The 22,921-nt window shown below is 42.3% G+C and overlaps 1 protein-coding gene across 1 annotated transcript in view; it reads right to left on the bottom strand.

Moving 5' to 3' along the window:
• Positions 1-22,921, bottom strand: part of LOC124598129 (lachesin-like) — a 702,598-nt gene that overhangs the window by 190,427 nt on the left and 489,250 nt on the right. Inside the window, exon 5 of the mRNA XM_047135981.1 lies at positions 724-931. Within this exon, the coding sequence (XP_046991937.1) occupies positions 724-931 (208 nt within the window). The remainder of the gene's footprint in view (positions 1-723; positions 932-22,921) is intronic.

The raw sequence follows: 22,921 nt of genomic DNA, 5'->3' as shown, positions 1-22,921 counted from the left end.
TCTTACTAAAACATTTATGTATCTCGATAAGCTGAAATTCATTTTTTTTTCGTACTAATTAGAGTTTCGTCTTTCATTGATATCTTATATTTAGGTGTTGTGTTTAACACACTAATCAGCATTAATGTAGTCTTACATATGATAGAAAACAGTCTGACAAAGTTCCGATAGTTTTTCAGTTTCACGCCTGTGCATAGTATGTTGGTAGCACTTCGTCGCCTTGCCTGTTATGCTGTGTGGCAGACTTTAAAGCTGTGCGGATCAGCATAACGAAAAGGCGAGGGTCTCGCTCGTTTTGTCCACGACTGTACATAGTAAGTGTATACGGAACCCTCATTTTACGATTCCTTCTCCATTCTGGCCAATATTTATTCGTCAAGAGGAAGCTTTTATTGGATGAATTATTATATCTGAAGATGGCAATAAGTTTCCGAAACCGGTGATGTGAGTATTGTCGTAAGAAGGTAATTTTGAAGTAATGATTTATTATATTATCTGTGGTATGCGATACCAATTAACCGTGTTGCATTATGTAATGTGAGACTGCCATTCGCTGTTATCTATGGTATGCGCAACTGACTAGCCGTGTTGCACTGTGTAAAGTGTACCTCTCCTACACTGTTGGTTTGTGTTCGATACACCTACTTCATCTCACGCACTGATACCGCGTTTGCCCAGCAGAGTCGAAACGCAGTGCGTCCCAGACGAATTATACAGACTCACCCACAACCTGCAGGTAGCCGGTCTGGCTGATCATGGGGTTGGTGTTGACTTGGCACATGTAGAAGCCGCGGTCCTCCTGCTGCACGTCGCTGACGTGCAGCAGCCACGTCTTCTGGTTGTCGTGCGACACGCTGAAGCGAGGCACGCGCGCGATCACGTGCCGGTGGATCGTCAGGATCATCTGCCGGTCGATGTGGATCCACGCCACCTGCAACAACCAGTCAACACGAACTTCACTACTGTGTTGTTGATGCTGTCAACTGGCACATCTTCATTACGTCTCCTTTCATTTTTACACTACTTGACAAAAACTTCCTAAGACACTTGAAAAGGCTCTATGCCAACATAAAATTTACCATGGCAGTAGAAAAGGACAAAACAACTGCCATTTCTAGATGTGCTGGTCACAAGGAATGGGACACAGCGTGTATCGAAAAACAATATACACGGGCCGATACCTGCACAAACTATCAAACTGCGAGCCGAGCCAGAAAAGAGGCATGATTAATACGCTCGTAACGCGAGCAGGACGAATATGTGAGTCGTAGCACCTCAGACCTGGAAAGTGTTCTGAGGAGCAATGGGTACTCCACAAATTATATTAGAAGTGTAACAGAGCCAAACACTCAGCGAAGTAAGAAATCAGAAAAAGAAATGTCGGGTGCGGCCTTTGTGCCATACATTCCCAGAGTGACGAACAGAATCGGCCATATATTGCGCAAAAATGGCATAAAGACGATTTTCAGACCGATAAGGAAGATCAAAGAGTATCTTAGATCGGCAAAGAAGAAGAGGGACCCCCACACGCAATGTCGGGAATAAACCGTATACCATGCACATGCGAAAAAGTTTATGTCGGAATGACTGGACGATCAATCAACACCAGGATCGAAGAGCATAAGCGGCATTGCATGTTGGGGCAGGTGGAGAAATCGGCCGTGGCAGAGCAAGTACTGAGTGAGGCCGATCACGTAATAAAATTCGCCGACAAGGAAGTTCTGCCTGTAGAGAAGCAGTATCACACGCGCTTGTTCAGAGAAGCTGTAGAAATACAAAAACACGCGAACAGCTTCAACAAGAAAGAGGAAAGCCTTAAGGTAAACGTATCCTGGCTTCCCGTACTGCAGCGAACGACCGTCGCTGGTAGCAAGAGAAGAACCGCACCGGAAATGACCGCGGAGAAGCCCTCGGACGTTGGTGCGCCAGGTACATATAGTCTGCGGCCGTCAGCTCGGCTCCAGTTCACCACCGGCAGTGGAGGGTGAAGCTTTGACAATGCCAGCCACTCGTGCTGGTGAAACGTTGGTAAAATCGTTAGATGAACGTTGGCCGAAGAACCCGAGACAGAAGCCAATAGGCAGTTTTGCAAAAACTGAAGCACCCAGAAAGTGAGGAGGAAACTAAACGAGACTTCTTGGGTTCAGAAGGTATATGGTGTTATTTCAGAGGTTAAAAAATGGAGCCAAATTTACAAAAAACCTTGCAGAATGAACTCCCTTATTAGCATGATGCTGGATCATTTGTAGCCTTGGTGCATGCACTGATTCCGTTCGGATGGGCTCCATAAAGCTGTTGCATCCTTTCCTGAGGCAAGCTGACCTAAAAATTGAGAAACTCGTCTTTATTATCCTGGATATTGACACTAGAACGGAGCTGACGTTCTAGCTGGTCCTATCAGGGACTTTTCTGGGTAATCTTACTAGCGACGAGACTAACACAACATCTTTATGCAGATCTACATCTACATCTACATCCATACCCCGCAAGCCACCTGAAGGTGTGTGGCGGAGAGTACCTCGAGTACCTCTACCGGTTCTCCCTTCTATTCTAGTCTCGTATTGTTCGTGGAAAGAAGGACTGTTGGTATACCTCTGTGTGGGCTCTAATCTCTCTGATTTTATCCTCTCTTCGAAAGATATACGTAGGAGGGAGCAATATACTTCTTAACTCCTCGGTGAAGGTATGTTCTCAAAACTTCAACAAAAGCCCGTACCAAGCTACTGAGTGTCTCTCCTGCAGAGTCTTCCACTGCAGTTTATCTATCATCTCCGTAACCCTTTCGCGATTACTACTAAATGATCTTGTAACGAAGTGCGCTGTTCTCCGTTGGATCTTCTCTATCTCTTCTATCAACCCTATCTGGTACGGATCGCACACTGGTGAGCAATACTCAAGCAGTGGGCGAACAAGTGTACAGTAACCTACTTCCTTTGTTTTCGGACTGCATTTCCTTGGGATTCTTCCAATGAAGTCTGCCATCTGCTTTACCGACGATCAACATTATATGATCATTCCATTTAAAATCACTCCTAATGCTTACTCCCAGATAATTTATGGAATTAACTGCTTCCAGTTGTTGACGTGTTATATTCTAGCTAAATGATAAAGGATCTTTCTTTCTGTGTATTCGCAGCACATTACACTTGTCTACATTGAGATTCAATTGCCGCTCCCTGCACCATGCGTCAGCTCGTTGCAGATCCTCCTGCATTTCAGTACAATTTTCCATTGTTGCAACCTCTCGATATACTAGAGCATCATCCGCAGAACGCCTCAGTGGACTTCCGATGTTGTCCACAAGGTCATATATATATATATATATATATATATATATATATATATATATATATATATATATATATATATATTGTGAATAGCAACGGTCCTACGACACTCCCCTGCGGCACACCTGAAATCACACTTACTTCGGTTAAGGGACCTCGGCTGTTCAGTATAAAATGTCGAATTAAAACACCTTCAGCCGTCTAAATTTCCAAATGTTATTTTATTTGAGCCACCAGTTTCAGCGCTATATTACGCCATCTTCAGCCCCCTGACCGACGTGTAGTAAGAATCCCACCTCTGGACCAGTCGAAATCGGAGCAAGCATTCAGTGACTGATTTCGGCAAATGATGATCGAAGAGACCGCAGGGTCAAAAATCTATGGATCAGTCGCTGCATGTTGCCCCCCATTTCCACTGGATCCGGAGGTAGGATTCTTCTAGACATCGGTCAGGGGGCCTGAAGATGGCGTAATGTAGCGCTGAAACTAGTTGCTCGAATAAAATAACAACTGGAAATTCAGACGGGTGGAGGTGTTTTGATTTGACTTTTTATATCTCAACATGGAGTAAAGTGACAGTTCATAGAGACATGTTCCATGTGTGAACGGGCACCACCCTGTTGATAAATGTCGCCGCGGTACTTTGACATGAGATATAACAGAGGAGACGCATGATGTCCATGACATACCTCCATGCCACCAGATTTCCCTTAATCACTGTCAGCCACGACCTGAAGTCATACCAGTTGTTTCCGCATACCACGGCGCCAGGAGCTACTCCACTGAGCCTCTCCAAAACACTGGGCGAACGGGAACTCTCTCTGTGTCGACATAATCGGCGACGGTAGTGATCCGAGATAATGCAGTAAAGCTATTCATTGCTCAACACAATGCGACATCTTTCGTCAGCAGACCAGTACCAGGTCACAGCACTGCTGCAGCCGTTTGTGTTCTTATGTTAATGGCAGCCTACAAATGGGACAGAGTTCCTTGTATGGCTGGTACTACTGTCAGATAAAAGGTGTGGGTGACACAGAATGCGTTATTTATTCCCTGTTGGAAACGCAGATATGAAGGTCTTATGAGGTGCTTTGTTCATAATAAGGTGGTCCTTCATGCTGATAGTCATACGTGATCAACCTCAACCTTGTAATTGGTACACCTGTCTTCATGAGCCCTTGCAGTCCTACACTGGACCACTGTCACATTAGAATGCACAAGAAATCTGTATATTGCACAGTTCGACCAGATGGTGAAATGCAGAACCACGCTGAAGCCCATTCCAAGTTCTCTCAGGTGATAGTAACACTATCTCACACGAGTATGTTGCATCTGCGCGTCTCACGCAATGTTCGCCAAACATGAGGCTCTGTTCACGGCTCTTATCTACAATACCAGGCCTGATAACATCACTACACGTGAACAACACTAATGCACTGTGGTGGTCTTTCAATCTGTCACAGAGACTTGCATCTCTAATCATTTTCTTACGCGCCTATGGTGTGTAAGTGTACAAAGTTAGATTACCATTCGACGATGTCTTTTGGATGCTTCACATTTTTGTCGGAAAGTGTATATCTCCCATGACATCGCAATAAATGTGGTGGACGGAAAGTACTCAAGAGCTACCAGCTGTCTTCCTAATCTGTTAAAACGTTCACTCGGTGACACGATCCTAGTTTTGCAGATTGCTTACCTAATGGCTTACAGGTGAAACAAAAATTACATTTTCAGTACTTCGTGTAACTATCCAGCGAATTTAAAATTGTATAATGCTGTCATAATCTATTTTTTGGCTCTGAGCACTATAAAACTTAACATCTGAGGTCATCAGTCCCCTAGAACTTAGAACTACTTAAACCTAACTAACCTAAGGACATCACACACATTCATGCCCGAGGCAGGATTCGAACCTCCGATCGTAGCAGCAGCGCGGTTCCGGACTGAAGAGCCTAGAACCGCTCGGCCACACCGGCCGGCCATAATCTATTCATCAATAGGTATATCCTTACGTTAAGGATTTAACATAATAAGACAAGTATTACAGTTGGAAACGGAGTATACGAGTACATCTTGAGGCCATATAACTCCTAGTTCGCAAATTATCCAAACTATATTCATCCGCGGTTTGAGAATGAGAAAACTTAGCGACTTCCAACAAGTTCCACAGATAATTTCAAACCTTTTCTTAACTTCTCCCGTCGACATCCCTATAAAAACATTCAAGCAAAAGCGATCATCGTTTACCATGTTTACGCTCTTCATGCATTAAAATTTCAGCATCAGTCATGGCGTTTAAATTTATTACTTGATTACTACTAAATCTGTCTTGAAGAGAGTGTAGACATGTGCCACCAAATTTACCCTCAAAGTTATAGCGTTGTAAGACACATTGTTCAGGAGATATGATGTAACTCATGAGTCACTGCGCTTATGGTGCGACGAAAGGACCATGATGAATGGTGAACAGAAAAATCCACTATAGGTACTGCCTAAATGAATACTAAAAAAAACACACACACAATTTAGCAAACAGTCTTAGGTTATTGTCAACAGCAAGGTGTCGTTTCTGGGAAACAGCAAATAAACGCTAAACTATTTAGGAAATTGTCTCCACTTCCTGTACTGAATGACAGTTTTCTTTAAACGTGAATAAATGCCAGGTAATGCTTACTACATTGAGAACGGATCTAACAATATCTGATTCAAGATTAGTGGCTGTGAAATTATTTGATTAACAACAGGTAATGCTACAAAATGAAGTGAAATGGAACGAAAACCTAAATCAATAGCAGAGTAGGTGAATGGAAGACTTGGATTTGTTCGGAGGTTTCCGGGATCATGCACTGAATCCGTCAAGGAGGCAGCAAACGAAACGCTAATGTGATGTAACCTGAGTACTGGTCGAGTACTGCGATCTTTTTTTTAAGTTTATGTGACACCGTACACCATACGTCATAGTAATTCGCGTGAGGATAATACGACAGATATAATGGTGTGTACGAAGACATTCAGACGCGTGCAGGTCTCCAAGTCGCGTAACAATAACCTCGAAATTTTCATTAAAAATATTTTCTTGTATAGTCCTGTTGTTATTCGTTGTGGCCTAAGTGCCAAGTATATCCGTCGCATCACCAGAGGCTATTTATTTCCGTAGATGCTAACACTGCTGACAATCTGCGCTGTCTCTCCTCCTTCTACTCATTAGACGAATTTTTGGATATAATACGTGGGTAATTTCCCCAACCCCAACAAAAAATTAAAAATATTAAGTGTCGTGTAATATTTTGTGTAATGTAATATCTTTTATAGACACCTTTTATTAACCTGACAAGTTCCACATCATTACGAAGTGTCGTATTCATGATCTACGGAACAAGTAAAAATCTAATCTAATCTAATCTCTAATCTAATCTTTGTGTAGCTAATAGGGATCGTGGGCGAGAGAGGTACGTGTTGACTGATAGCTGCCACAGAAGAGAGTGTGGTTGCAAACCCTAAGGGCGAATCACGATTAGTCGATACACTTATGCAGATTATTAGTGCCATCATGGCTTTACCAAATTGTTCTAAAAATAATTTTGTTGTTTCACAGCCATAATGTGTGCTTCCAGAGAATTTTCGTTTCACTTTAAGGGACCTGACACATCTACATCTACATGATTACTCTGGAATTCAAATTTAATTGCTTGACAGAGGGTTCATCGAACCACAATCATACTATCTCTCAACCATCCCACTCCCGAACAGCGCGCGGGAAAAACGAACACCTAAACCTTTCTGTTAGAGCTCTGATTTCTCTTATTTTATTTTGATGATCATTCCTACCTATGTAGGTTGACCTCAACAAAATATTTTCGCATTCGGAAGAGAAAGTTGGTGACTGAAATTTCGTAAATAGATCTCGCCGCGACGAGAAACGTCTTTGCTTTAATGACTTCCATGCCAACTCGCGTATCGTATCTACCACATTCTCTCCCCTATTACGTGATAATACAAAACGAGCTGCCCTTTTTTGCACCCTTTCAATGTCCTCCGTCAATCCCACCTGGTAAGGATCCCACACCGCGCAGCAATATTCTAACAGAGGACGAACGAGTGTAGTGTAAGCTGTCTCTTTAGTGCACTTGTTGCATCTTCTAAGTGTCCTGCCAATGAAACGCAACCTTTGGCTCGCCTTCCCCACAATATTATCTATGTGGTCTTTCCAACTGAAGTTGTTCGTAATTTTAACACCCAGGTACTTAGTTGAATTGACAGCCTTGAGAATTGTACTATTTATCGAGTAATCGAATTCCAACGGAATTGTTTTGGAACTCATGTGGATCGCCTCACACTTTTCGTTACTTAGCGTCAACTGCCACCTGCCACACCATACAGCAATCTTTTCTAAATCGCTTTTCAACTGACACTGGTCTTCGGATGACCTTACTAGACGGTAAATTACAGCATCATTTGCGAACAACCTGAGAGAACTGCTCAGATTGTCACCCAGGTCATTTATATAGATCAGGAACAGCAGAGGTCCCAGGACGCTTCCCTGAGGAACACCTGATATCATTTCAGTTTTACTCGATGATTTGCCGTCTATTACTACGAACTGCGACCTTCCTGACAGGCAATCACGAATCCAGTCGCACAACTGAGACGATTCCCCATCGGCCCGCAGCTTGATTAGAAGTCGCTTGTGAGGAACGGTGTCAAAAGCTTTCCGGAAGTCTAGAAATACGGAATCAACTTGAGATCCCCTGTCGATAGCGGCCATTACTTCGTGCGAATAAAGAGCTAGCTGCGATGCACAAGAACGATGTTGTGTTATTGTTCTTAGCATTTCATAGGTTCGGTTATATTTATTTTGCACTCCAGGTTTAATGAAGGCTAACTCGAGATTCTGTTCTCTCTTGTGGGATTTTCTCACCTTAGTTAGCTCTTACCTCTATGGCAAGTGTTACCTTTACCAACATTTAATGTGCGCATGGGATTATTTAAAGAAAGTTCTTTACAAGGATGCCTTAGTAATTGTACTTGTGTTAAACGTGTGTTGCAGACAACTATCTGTTCCTAGTCTTAGCGCTCACTGCTGCGCACAATGAGGATTAAAACGATCTCCTCCACCAACAACAGTGATATAAGGCCACGAAACACAAAGGCTGCAATACCTTTCCTAAGCTAATCTGGCAAATGCTATGATTTGTCGGCCTTTCGGAAGGGGGAGGGATGCAGTGGGCGCCCAGTCAATTCTATAATGGTTATCTCGAATTTCTCATTAAAATTATATACATTTTTCTGTACACTATTGTTCGATGTAGATTACGTGTCGGGTAATAACATAGCTTGTCCGGAGAGATTGTTTGTTTCCTTGGAATTTGTAATGCTGACAATCCATTCCCTTCGCACTCGCTGTGTGTAACCAATAGGGATCGCCGTGGAAAAATTCAAGTATTGACTGTTGGCCGCCAATGAGGCTTCCTCTTGCACCGATACCCCATGATACATAACGTGTTTCCTTTCTGACTTCATAGAGAACCTGTATCCGAAATGGCAATGTTATATTTCTAATGTGATCACCTCTCGACCAGACGAGACTGGCTGACGGGCTAGCGTTTCATCGCGGGGGCTCCCAACAGTGTGACCTGTACAATAAAAAGCCCGCATCTCGTGGTCGTGCGGTAGCGTTCTCGCTTCCCACGCCCGGGTTCCCGGGTTCGATTCCCGGCGGGGTCAGGGATTTTCTCTGCCTCGTGATGGCTGGGTGTTGTGTGCTGTCCTTAGGTTAGTTAGGTTTAAGTAGTTCTAAGTTCTAGGGGACTGATGACCATAGATGTTAAGTCCCATAGTGCTCAGAGCCATTTGAACCATTTGTACAATAAAAGGAAGTTCCTTATGGTCAATGAGCAACTAACCCTCCACGTTACGCGCTGCCTACAGATGTTCACTCCTTTACTACCCTAACCAGCTAAATTTCCATCGCTCCATGCATGAATGAGATAGGGCGTAATTTCTGTATTTATCATTTCATTTGCTTGGACGCATCACCTAGTATTCAAAATAAGATCATATATACAATTTAAGCAAAATTCATTTGAATTAATGATTTTAAAATGAATTTACTGTATTAAACTTGCATACACAAAAAACTTGGATAGCTAAAACATACACAGATTTAATAAAGAAGTAATAAATATCGAGAGTTAGGATAAGATGAAGGATGGAAAAGAACAAAAAAAGAAAGAAAGAGGAAAACGCGCTGTCCACATTCCAGAGTTGGTATGGTGGAAGCGTAAGAAGAAAAACACTCAGTTTTATCCTTCCCAATCGCAGATAACACTACCCACTCGTAGCTTCTATTTGGTCCTTGATGCTACCTATTTATAGTTTCTATTTGCCCTCTGACATTTCATCGCATAAAGCTACGTGGGACAGTGGTAGAATAGGGAATGGTATATATGGATAGAAAATACCGTGCGCCAGGCTCTCTGAAGTGGTATACAAGGTAAACGTGTAGATGTGTATGCTTGCTGCAAGTTTACCTTCGTATGATCCAGAATTTCTCTAATTTTACATTTCCATCACAGTTTCTAACAACCCTACCACAACAAGTTCAAAAATTAATTATGATTGTGGTGTTGCTCACGCTGCTAAATACTGCATTTTCGAGCAACAACAAAGTTATATTATGTGGCAGGCGTCATTAGAGCACAGTTAATAAAGTCATTTCTTGAAATAATGGATAAACTAGGCCCTCATCTTTTCGTGTTTCCCACGCTGGTCTCGTTGTGAAATCATGGCTCAATCGTCGAAAATCTAGGTGGTGATGATTCCAAGCTCGGATGCAAAGAGGCGTAGGTGTTAGTCTGCGATATTCAAAAGTTTTATAGATGTGTTTCATAAACCATTCTCGAGGATTAAACTTGAAAATAACTTCCTCGCTGTTAAGGTTCACATTTCATAAACTGACTACAATTTGCCTTTTTTCAACATGACGACCAAGACTTGACTCTCTAATAACCGTTTACGCGCCCAAAAATCAAAGTTACAAGAACGTCAAAGATCACAGTGACAAAAGAAAAAATACACATAAGAATAATATCATTGCAACATAAACATATCGATGTATCAAAGTACCTCTACATTAATGAAATCAAATCTGAATGTTGTCTCAGAAATATGTTAACTACTTTACAGAAACAAAGTAGAATATTGTTTGTACCGAGAGGTTGAGGTGAGGTGCCGTAATGGTTACGTAATTCAAGTACCATTACAAGTTATAATCGTAACTAACTAGCTAACTAATGGGAAATAAATTTGAGAAAAAATAATACGATTCCAGAATCGTCTTGAATCATTTCTCCTTCGAAATTTATCTTATCCTTCAGTTAATTCCCTTTGGTGACAAATAATGGCCATGAAACAGCGAAAAAACATCTACCTGGATGAATACTCTTCACTAAAAACCATTACATTGAACCTGGATCTAATATCTGTGTTTCCAACACCTAAATAAATTCTGCCTGTATCTCTATATTCTGCCTGTATCTCTATATACACTACGGAAGCCAGGGAGCCAGGGTACTGTGCGTGAAGGAGTGTACTTCCAACCAGTTTGGCGATTGGGTGTTGCATTTACGGTGGCCAGCAGTGTATGATGAACTCACCGAGACTTCCTCAACTGTAACAATCTCTTCTCTTACATTTAATGTTTTCAGTTAATGTTTAATACAAGTCTTCACATACCATTTCTGCCATCTACTGCTACTTCTTAAACCATAGAACCATTTCATTATGTCTTAGTACTTGTGCTATTGTCTTGTTCCTTCTTCCAGTTAACGTTACGGATAAATCTCATTCCTCGCCAGCTATGCGAATGTCCTCATTTCTTAATTATTTCATTTCGTTGTAAGGCAGTGTATCACACGTTATCAAATGCAAACTGTTGTCATCTTTGCGTTGACACTGTAATTTAGGCAGGGACGGCAAAAGTCTTGGAATAGCAGTTGAACAGAATGGGTAGCACCTTCAAAACAAGTTCTAAAATTAATATTAACGAAACAAAGATAATGGAGTATAGTGTAGTGTAATCAAGCGTTGCTGATAGTATTAAATTAGGAAATGAGGCATTAAAAGCAGTAGATGACTTTTGCTATCTGGAAAGTAAAATAATTAATAATGGCCCAAGTGGTGAGGATATAAAACGTGCACTGCCAATGCCAAGAAAAACGTTTCAGAAAACGAATAATTTGTAAACATTAATTATATATTTAGATCTTATGAAATATTTTCTCGACGTATTTATATGAAGCAGGACATTATGAAGTGTGGTGCTGCAGAAGAATTGCGGGAAAATGAAATTTGTCGGTAACTTGACTAAAGGAAGGGATCATTAGTGGACACACACTGTGGTATCAATCTATCGTCGTACTGGTAATGGTAGAAGTGAGGAGGGTAAAAACTGTACAGGTAGACCAAGTTTTGAGAACAGGAAACAGGTTCAAATGGATGTGAGCTGCAGTAGATATTCGGAGATGAAGTGGCTTGCACTGGGTTGAGAAGCTTAGACGGCTGCAAGAAATCCGTCTTCGGCTCATGACAACAACATCGGGACAGTACTGTAATCGGAGTCTATGAAAAGTAGAACATTCAGTAATTTCCAGACGTTGTCAGTGATGTATACAATCAAAAACTGTAATAAACGTTTAATAATTTCGGAATCGGGGATTTAACAATAAAACTTATATATATTCGTGTACTCCACTTCAACACAAAGAGAACGAACGATGAAATTTTCTGCAAATACTTCTTTACTGTAGTTACTATTGCTGGTTACGGAAACAGTGCATAGAGATGAAAAATTTAACGTGGATCAGGAATTCAGACTCTCCTGAGAAAAAAAGGAAATGAGGCTATACTTACGCTGCCAGGCGCATTTTTCAGCGGCAACATTTACGCTCTCAACGTGACGTCACATAATGGAGGTCAAGCGCGGAGCTACACCCCCGTGGTGCATTTTTCAGTAAAACAGCTTCCGCGCCTGTCCATACCTATCGGAATGCCGTTACCCAAGAACGATATGGGGACAGCAATTTCCGTCCATAAAGAAGCTGTGGCGAACTATCACCGCCAACACGCGGTCTGGCGTCTCCTATAAAAGTTTAGTATGTGTCGGCGCTATCAACGCAAGTGCAGACCTGATACCAGGCACATGAACGTCGGCGGCAGCATGTAACGCTGGAAAAATACGGGCCCAAAAAGTGACTCGCCCTACATAATTCTCCGTCCGTCGGGACAGCACACGAACGCAAAAAAAAGGGGAAAGAAATTCTGCGATGGACGTCATCGGAATAAAGCGATGAGCGATGCATGCGGACGACCTCATGACAACACTGCCAAAATGAGTTAGGGAGTCCCATAAAACAAGGGCAATCTATTTTTTCCCCTTGTATCGACGTGTCGATATTCTAAGACCTTGAATGCTTAACGAGCCTATATTATCAACTGCACAATGTATTACACAGTATTTAACACTATTCTGCAGCTAAAACTTAGCAACTTTTTCTTTTATCGTACAAGAAAATAATCATAATTCGTAGGTCCGTGAATAAGAATAACAGCCTAATGAGTACAGAATATGGACGAACGAAGAAAGATGAAAGTAATGAGAAGTAGCAAAAATAAGAACAGCGAGAAGCTTAAGATCAAAACTGATCACGAAGCAGACGAGATTGAGGAATTCTGCTGGCTTGGAAGCAAAATAACCCATGAAGGACGAAGGAAGGAGAAGCAAAATCATCGAGGGAGGAAGCAATGAGGACATAAAAAACAGAGTAGTACCAACAAAGAGGGTATTCCTGGACAAAAAAAAAGTCTGCTAGTATCAGACGCAGTCCTTAACCCGAGCAAAAAAAATGTGTGAATGTGCGTTTGGAGGCCAGCATGTCTCCAATTGTAACAACGCGGCCTGTGTCCATTGCGTGGCTTTAAACGATCCCCCAACTCCATTATCCCAGCTCGCTGTCAGTCGCGTAAAACATCATATTCTGGTCCTATTGCAGGGTCACTTTACCTTAGCCTCACACTTTATGGTAGTGGTACTAACCACACGTAGTTAAAAATTAAGTACACGAGGGATCGCTCTGTCTTCAAACAGATATACAGGGGACGGACAAAAGGATGGAAACTTGAATAGAACATCATGAACTGTGGGACAGACGGAAGAGAAGAGAATAGAAGCGTTTGAGATGTTGTGCCGCAGAGAACTGTTGAAAGTTAGGTGGACTGATAATGCAAGGAATGAGGAAGTTCTCTGCAGAATTGTCGAATAAATGAACGTATGGAAACACTGACTAGCCGGCCGACGTGGCCGTGCGGTTAAAGGCGCTCCAGTCTGGAACCGCAAGACCGCTACGGTCGCAGGTTCGAATCCTGCCTCGGGCATGGATGTTTGTGATGTCCTTAGGTTAGTTAGGTTTAACTAGTTCTAAGTTCTAGGGGACTAATGACCTCAGCAGTTGAGTCCCATAGTGCTCAGAGCCATTTGAAACACTGACTAGCAAAGGGGAGGGGATAATAGGATATGCGTTAAGACATCAGGGAGTAACTTCCGTGGTAATACAGGGAACTGTACAAGGTAAAACTGTAAGGGAAGACAGAAATTTGAATACACACAACAAATAATTGAGGATGAAGTGAAGAGATTAGCGCAAACCAGTCAGAAGACTGGTAAAAAGAAATCCGTAAATACTTTCATTACGTATTGGAATTGATTTCCTGCATCAGTCGTGAGTGTGATTTAACAGTCTGTGCAAGCACTGATTTTCCTTCACTGGAACCCTTTTGCGAATAGTTTTCTCAACAAAGTGTTAACCGCAATTGTAATACAGTTGTGGTGTGCATCCATACGGCTTTGTCTGAACGTCATCAGATTGTAAAGTTTTACATTCATTGCGCGTAGGATGACATGAAAGTTCCTGCAGTTGTTGAAATACGTCGTGAATAAGTACAGGGTGTTCGAAAAATATTTAATTCGATTTAATAAGACAAGACTACGTAAATGAAGATCGATCCTTGGGGCCGCGCGGGATTAGCCGAGCGGTCTGAGGCGCTGCAGTCATGGGCGGAGCGGCTGGTCCCGGCGGAGGTTCGAGTCCTCCATCGGGCATGGCTGTGTGTGTTTCTCCTTAGGATAATTTAGGTTAAGTAGTGTGTAAGCTTAGGGACTGATGACCTTAGCAGTTAAGTCCCATAAAATTTCACACACATTTGAACATCGATCCTTGGGGTGGATTTTAATTTACTCATCGAAACGAAATATTTATCTGGACCCATCTTGCCTATTGTCAGTTCATGTGGTACGCTTCGTGCAGCTAGCAAGTTCGCTCGCCCATTCGCTTCTCAATGTGCGCCGAGCCGCCGTGGCAGTAACACACTAACAAAACAGGTTAGGTTCAGTTACAACTGTGTGGCGTGGCGTCATTTTCATCCTCGGTGTATCTCAGTGATTTATTCTTTTCTCCATTGCTCCATACTCCAGATTTTATCGCTTCCGCACTACGTTTTCCTGTTATGGACATTTGCATCAATGATGTGTGGTTTTTAGTATTCCAGCTCGGTCTGCAATTCACTACTTAACGGAGCTGGTGCTGTTTTGGTGCTGATAGGGCTCGCGTGTTCGACTTCTGCAGCTGTGGTCTTATTTTTCATCATAATACTCTACAGTGTGTGGCATCGCAACTAGTGTGCGATCGCCCATTTGTCTATTAAAAGCTTTACTTCAGAATGTATGTGGGCTGTAATGTAAGCCAGTACAGTACTGTAAGGTCAGTTACGGACGAGTTGTGTCCTGCAGACAGACGTCACGAGCATCTGTTGCAGCTGCGCGTGTGAAAGCAGTGGAGTAGCGCTGGCAGGCCACTTACATTATACGAAACTAAAAATATTAATAACTAACAAAGGAACAACCTGAGGAATGTCATATTTGATGTACATCCTTCTGTTGTGAAAACAAACAATATGTCAAAGTCTGAGATCAAAAATAGTTGTATTTTGGAAGTTAGTAAAATTCCATTAAAAAAAAGTAATTTTCCGACAGTCAAGAATTTAAATAAATACAGTGATGTAATAGTTCACCTTCAGTGACTATGTACGATAATCTGATAACACTTTCAGTGTTCATACATAAATTTGGAAAGTTTTTAGTTTCAGAAAACCTCTGTGACTTTTCTATGATAATAATTTCAAGAATTCTAAGTAAATATGTGTATTGTGTGTTAGGGTGCGTGTGAATGAGAATGCGTGCGTGAGAGTACGTGGGACGTTCGTCATTATTAAAAATCATTCATGTAATTCCCTACAGGAACTGGCACAAACTCTGTAACGTGGGAACGAATCCACTAGTGGTTCCCCCACTAGTGAATGTCGGATGTCCAAGTATGTATGTTTATGTATAAGACAGCCAGAACATTCGCGACTACATAATAAATTGCCAGATGTAGAGTAAAGCTTATAGTTCATTTTGTTTTGTTTATTTAATTAGAGAGTTTTGTGTTACTTAATTTGATGACGTCAATGAGCCTAGAGAAGTGGTTGGTGCTTGCTAGATTTTGGCGCGAGCCGCGCCCTAGAAGTGAGTTCTCATTGGTCGTAAGTGCTGACAGCCAATGAGAAGCGAGACAGTTGGCCGCCTAGCGAGGAGATATAGTTTTGAGTGGTGGGAGAGTGAGAGAGAGAGAGTCGCGAGCTAGCTTTGATTGGAGGCGGTTATGCTGGATGTGACTTTTCGCATTGTGTGTAAGATGAAGTCTTGGGATGACTTCTGCGTTATGATCCAGTGTTAGTGGCATCTGGTAGTGACCAGAAACTGTTTATGAAAACTTCAGTGTGTTGTGATAATTCGTACCGACGAAAATCGCGAGTCAACTTTGAATTATATAGCGTGGCGGTACTGAGTATATTCTTACTGAGTATTTTATGGCAAGCATAAACTTTTACTAAAGACAACCACAGAATATCGTGTGCAGAAGTAATTGGCCGAACATTGACTGTGTTACAAGTAATTGGTTTCGGAATTTGGGAAGGTAAAAGTTCGGGCCGTTTTAGGTATGGTGATAACTGTGAGCAGAAACTTTAGTAATTTTCGTAAATGTGGGCTGATGATCTTGCTTAACGCCAATAAAGATCTATTGAAGATTTAAATTTGAACTTCATGTTTAAAGTACGAGTGACATCCCCTTTCCGAATCATTTCTTTAAAGTACATAGACAATTTTCAGCAAATTTTACTTACAGCGGCCTCCGGCGTGTAGCTATGAGGTTACAGTTTCCTCAACACTGCTTTTCTGTGATCTCGTAAGTAGCTGCAATCAGGAGTTTACGTGCGAAGATCTACCACTGTAAAGAGGTAGGTGCACAAAAATTATAAAAGAAATTGCATTCCAGCAGCAACGTATAATCCGTCGCAAGTGACTGTCTGTCACGATCATTTACTTTCATCCGCATTGTGACCTACCGGATGAGTTTTTTCCGCTTTCCCGGTATCCGGTCCAAATCTTCGATTCGGTGCCTCTTGAAACATTAAATACTTTTACTGTCTTCTGACCATGAATGCCACTTGTAACGCATTGAGGACATTGTACAGCGCCACCAGCTGGCTTGACAAGCATCTGCGTCTGTGTTCAAGCATACATTTCTCGTGGTGTTTCCATATTTCTTCACAATCCCTGAATTTTTCCATAGAGAGTCATGAATAAATTTGAAAGGAGTTTCACACAAACAATAAACTAGGAAGCACTTAAATGAGTTGCAGAACTTCTGTTACTGTGGGGAATTAATGATTAAGGAATTAAACATGAAAATGAGGATAAAAGAGAGAGATTCTATCTTGCTGTGGCACATAGCCGAAGAACGTTAATGTTTCTGTATTACCAGTGGCATACATAAATCTGTGGTTGGGATACGGTCGTAACTGCGAGTTACTACCGTAAATTCGATGTATCTGACCGTCGAAACTAGCGAGAAACCTCTTCTTTCTTTACGTAGACGGGGTTACCGTCTAGTATCGGGTCAGCTATAGTCAGGACGCTCTTCGTCCGTCAGTTACCTAATTGAGGCAAGTCATACGCGCCGCCTGCATGCGAATTGTGTGAACTTCATTCTGTGTGTTAACGTACTTTAATTGTTTGTGTATCGTATTTTCTAAGGTGGAGACTGGGGAGCAGCACAATATTTACGTTACGGATAGTGGGAAACTTCCTAAAAACGCCTGCAGCGGCCATGGTCGTTAATGCTCCGAGTGGATTCAATCCCGGTGTGTTACACCTTCCCTTCTCACGATACAGTGTGCTGCGCATTACGCTATTGGAGCAGGTGCGCAACGAGCGAGCAACAAGATTCGAAATTGTGTTTCTGGGCAAAACCGGCAGCCTTTCCAGAACTTCTGAGGTCTTAAGCATTCAGGAAAACTACTGCAACAGTGCATCTTAAGTTGTATTTCTGTATGACCTACAGACTGACAGCACTAACCACAAAAGAGGAGTTTTGCCTGTAGAAGATCAAGCAGCAAAATGAGACTCCCCACTAGTTTTGAGTGTTTTTTAAAACCTCAGCCTTCAAAAGAAAAAAGTCGATTGCCCATAGACGTACTACTTTTTTACAGCCAGCCATCCTGTGTTTATTTTTACACATTTGGCTCCTCAAGGAGATAGAGTTGCCAGACGTCTCCTAATGGCCGAAGCCACCTATGTAGGGCGTCCCTGCCAAAACACTGATCACGTTTCCGCAGTGGCTTGGTTTTAAAACGCATTTCGGGGAAATTACTAACGTCTTAGTGAATGTGAATAATGATTCTGAAAAAGATGAAAAAAGCCATCTGTACCTACGTATAATCACTATCTAAATAGTATCTCTCACCTCCAGTTTACAAAGAACCAGAATTATGGGGATCTTTGATCAACAGTAGATTACGATGCTAAGGCTGTTTCACCAAATTTGCTATTCAATTCCTTTTCCAGCTATGTTTTACCTAAAGCTGAGCCGGCCGCGGTGGCCGTGCGGTTCTAGGCGCTCCAGTCCGGAGCTGCGCTGCTGCTACGGTCGCAGGTTCGAATCCTGCCTCGGGCAGGGTGTGTGGGATGTCCTTAGGTTAGTTACGCTTAAGTAGTTCTAAGTTCTAGGGGACTAATGACCACAGCAGTTGAGTCCCATAGTGCTCAGAGCCACCTAAAGCTGCAAGTCTGAAGTACAAGAGGTGAATTAATGGGGTCGATGTATTTTATGGAAATACGTATTTAAATTTTACAGTTCTCCAAGTTCCTCTGTAATAGTTTGGAACAATATTTTTATTTTAAAATAAATTGATTATGCTAGAAATTATATGCCGCCCGTGGTGGCCGTGCGGTTCTAGGCGCTTGAGTCCGGAACCCCTCGGCCATTGATGTGTGTGATGTCCTTAGGTTAGTTAGGTGTACGTAGTTCTAAGTCTAGGGGACTGATGACCTCAGATACTAAGTCACGTAGTCCTTAGAGCCATTTATAAATTCTGATTGTTTTATCTGGCCATAAATGGTATATATCTCACACTTCATAATATTTTGGTTACGAAATTTATCGTAAGTTTTATTATCTATCAAATCAAGAACTGTTATATTTTTTCAAAAGCAAACTCAGATTTTCATGAGTGACAGCCATATAGGAGAAAACATAATCCTTATTATTTTGACATTTTTTGTAATTTTTACGGGTCTCTATTTAAAAGTTACATACAAATATAGATAAGTAATTTGATTTTTAGAAATATTGCGGATCTCAGGAGGCGGGTTTCCTCCGTAACTGTTCACTGACATATGCAGAACACTGAGTAAAAACATTAATTTGACCATTTGCTGGTTCTGGAACAATCTAGAACTTCGTGCTGCAGTATATCGTTCATCATACGGGCTCTTGTAGGACTATCTTTGTTTGAACGCAAACTTGTAAGTTAGTCTTGGTGCTGTGGACAGAATGTGCGGCAAGAACGACTTTTTGTGAACTGTGATTTATATTGAAAAGGTATTCGGAATGATTTAAGAATTTCTAGATTGAGGACAGTTATCAGTACGAAATCTGCATATCCTAGAAAGGAGAGTCTCTTTAGCGATGTGTAGCAATCTGATACATAAATTTTATTGTTTTGTAGCCCTGGATGGGACATAAAAGAAAATGTGAATAAGTATCTTCAATAATGTTCGGCGAACCTGGACTTTTACGTCATCCGCTAAACCAGAAGTTTGTAGCCACAAATGCGTTCACGAAATCAGATGAGCATTGAAAATTTTGCTCATTACATCACCCAGTTCACAACCTTTTTTTATACGTTGCTGTTTCTTGTACTATAATTTTTACATAGCTACGTAACTAGCTGAAAAATGCGATTAATTATCATCAAACTTTGTAACGAAGACTTTTCAAAATGGCCCTGAGCACTATGGGACTTAACATCTGAGGTCATCAGTCCCCTAGAACTTAGACTTACTTAAACCTAACTAACCTAAGGACATCACACACATCCATGCCTGAGGCAGGATTCGAACCTACGACCGTAGCAGTTGCGGGGTTCCGGACTGAAGCACCTACAACCGCTCGGCCACCGAGGCCGGCGTAGACTTTTAAATGGACATAGAGAATAGCAGTGTTAGACCTTCCATCACACACAAAATTAATTTCAAAAATTAAGTAATTCACTAACAAATTCAAATTTCTGAATTATATTTGGCTTCAGAGGGATCTTCGATTTTATATTAAAAAACTAGAAGCCCGCCTCGATTGCGAAAAAGGCACCTAGTGTTAACCCAGGTTTCGGCGTAGATAACTACACCTTCTTCAGAACAATAAAACCCACAAGTGCCTAAGAAGACCTTTGTAAATGATTAAAAGAACACCACAGCTATACATTTATAAGCGAAAAAAGGAAAACACAAACAGTACATGTGTACAAAGTCTAAACCGTTACTTAACTTAATGGTGTAACCTCCACCTGACACCGGCCTATGTTCGATGGGCCATGACCCGCCATAAACTGTAGCTACAAATCAATATATATTAACCAACGATTGCTGACCCGCTGCGATGTTGAAGGTTCTTAAATCTTGGGTTTTAATTATCCTAATTATTCTTTCATTGATTAAAGTCTTGTTGTCAGTGGGGCAAGTAGCTATAGATTCTGAATATTGTATTTGGTGCGCGATAGCGGGGCTATCATGGATCAAAGAGTGCGACGAGGAATGGATAGAGCCATAGGGGATATCAAACAGTGCCATCGGGTATATCAAACAGGAATTTTTTTGCATAAAACCGTAGGTCTCTCGCGCGTTTCTTATCACTAGAAGTATTCTGAATGCGATGCTGGTTACCCCTACAACTTTTTCTATAAGATCCCCTCGTGTGATGCTGGCGTGGGAGTGGAGCTGAGAAGCGCAGGCAGTCGATACGTGTGTTACCCTGCGGCGCTCGGCTACAGACCACGCGCGGTGGGATGCGATGCGATGCGGGGGCCGCTATAGCTTGTGGACGGCGTTCGCTGCCTTATCGACAGGTCGTTCTGCCTGCGAGGCGGCGAACGCAGGCTGCCTGCGTCAAGAGTGTGCCGAGGGGGGCGTGGCAGACGGCGAGCGTTCCTCGTTAATGCTGCGGTCGGGCGCGATGTGCCGCTTCAACACCGCCACACAAGCCCACCGTGCATTCATTGTGGCGGTGTATCCTGTTTGAGGAACGATCTTTTTACGTTCCCGTTTTCAAGAAGGGACGTCGAACAGACGTGCATAACTATAGACCTATATCTCTAACGTCGATCAGTTGTAGAATCTGGAACACGTATTACGTTCGAGTAGAATGACTTTTCTGGAGACTAGGAATCTACTCTGTAGGAATCAGCATGGGTTTAGAAAAACACGATCGTGTAGAACCCAGCTTGCGCTATTCGTCCACAAGACTCAGAAGGCCATAGCCACGGGTTCACAGGTAGATGCGTTCGATACAGTTCCCCACAGTCGTTTAATGAACAAAATAAGAGCATATGGACTATCAGACCAATTGTGTGATTGCATTGAAGAGTTCCTAGATAACAGAACGCAGCATGTCATTCTCAATGGAGAGAAGTCTTCCGAAGTAAGAGTGATTTCAGGTGTGCCACAGGGGAGTGTCGTAGGACCGTTGCTATTCACAATATACATAAATGACCTTGTGGATGACATCGGAAGTTCACTGAGGGTTGTAACAATGGAAAAATGTACTGAAATGCAGGAGGATATGCAACGAATTGACGCATGGTGCAGGGAATGGCAATTGAATCTCAATGTAGACAAGTGTAATGTGCTACGAATACATAAAAAGAAAGATCCTTTATCATTTACCTACGATGTAGCAGGTCAGCAACTGGAAGTAGTTAATTCCATAAATTATCTGGGAGTAAGCATTTGGAGTGATCTAAAATGGAATGACCATATAAAATTAATCGTCGGTAAAGCAGATGTCCGACTGAGATTCCGTGGTCGTGCGGTAGCGTTCTCGCTTCCCACGCTCGGGTTCCCGGGTTCGATTCCCGGCGGGGTCAGGGATTTTCTCTGCCTCGTGATGGCTGGGTGTTGTGTGATGTCCTTAGGTTAGTTCGGGTTAAGTAGTTCTAAGTTCTAGGGGACTGATGACCATAGATGTTAAGTCCCATAGTGCTCAGAGCCATTAGAACCATTTGACTGAGATTCATTGGAAGAATCCTAAGGAAATGCAGTTCGAAAACAAAGGAAAAAAATGGTTCAAATGGCTCTGAGCACTATGGGACTTAACATCTATGGTCATCAGTCCCCTAGAACTTAGAACTACTTAAACCTAACTAACCTAAGGACAGCACACAACACCCAGCCATCACGAGGCAGAGAAAATCCCTGACCCCGCCGGGAATCGAACCCGGGAACCCGGGCGTGGGAAGCGAGAACGCTACCGCACGACCACGAGATGCGGGCAAAACAAAGGAAATAGGTTACAGTACACTTGTTCGCCCACTGCTTGAATACTGCTCACCGGTGTGAGATCCGTACCAGATAGGGTTGATAGATGAGATAAGCGCGCTTCGTTACAGGATCATTTAGTAATCGCGAAAGCGTTACGGAGATGATAGATAGACTCCACTGGAAGACTCTGCAAGAGAGACGCTCAGTAGCTCGGTACGGGCTTTTGTTGAAGTTTCGAGAACATACCTTCACCGAGGAGTCAAGCAGTATATTGCTCCCTCCTACGTATATCTCTCGAAGAGACGATGAGGATAAAATCAGGGATATTAAAGCCCACACAGAGGCATACCGACAGTCTTTTTTTCCACGAACAATACAAGACTGGAGTAGAAGGGAGAACCGATAGAAGTACTCAAGGTACCTGCCGCCACTCACCGTCAGGTGCTTGCGGAGTATAGATGTGGATGTAGATGTAGATGAAACGCACCGTATCACAGACGTTTTGCGAACAAACCAAGTAATCGAAGATGTGTATTTTGCGGATTTGTAATTACCAGCACACCGCTATTCGAGAAAAATTTCACCCTCAGAGAAGTGACCAAGATTTAGAAGTTTAAATCGCACTCGAAGAAAAGTGTATGTAATCAGTGACTTGAATTATACG

This window comes from Schistocerca americana, chromosome 1 (assembly GCF_021461395.2).
Source record: "Schistocerca americana isolate TAMUIC-IGC-003095 chromosome 1, iqSchAmer2.1, whole genome shotgun sequence".
NCBI classification, from domain to species: Eukaryota; Metazoa; Arthropoda; class Insecta; order Orthoptera; family Acrididae; genus Schistocerca; species Schistocerca americana.
This window is presented reverse-complemented; position numbering and strand designations above follow the sequence as displayed.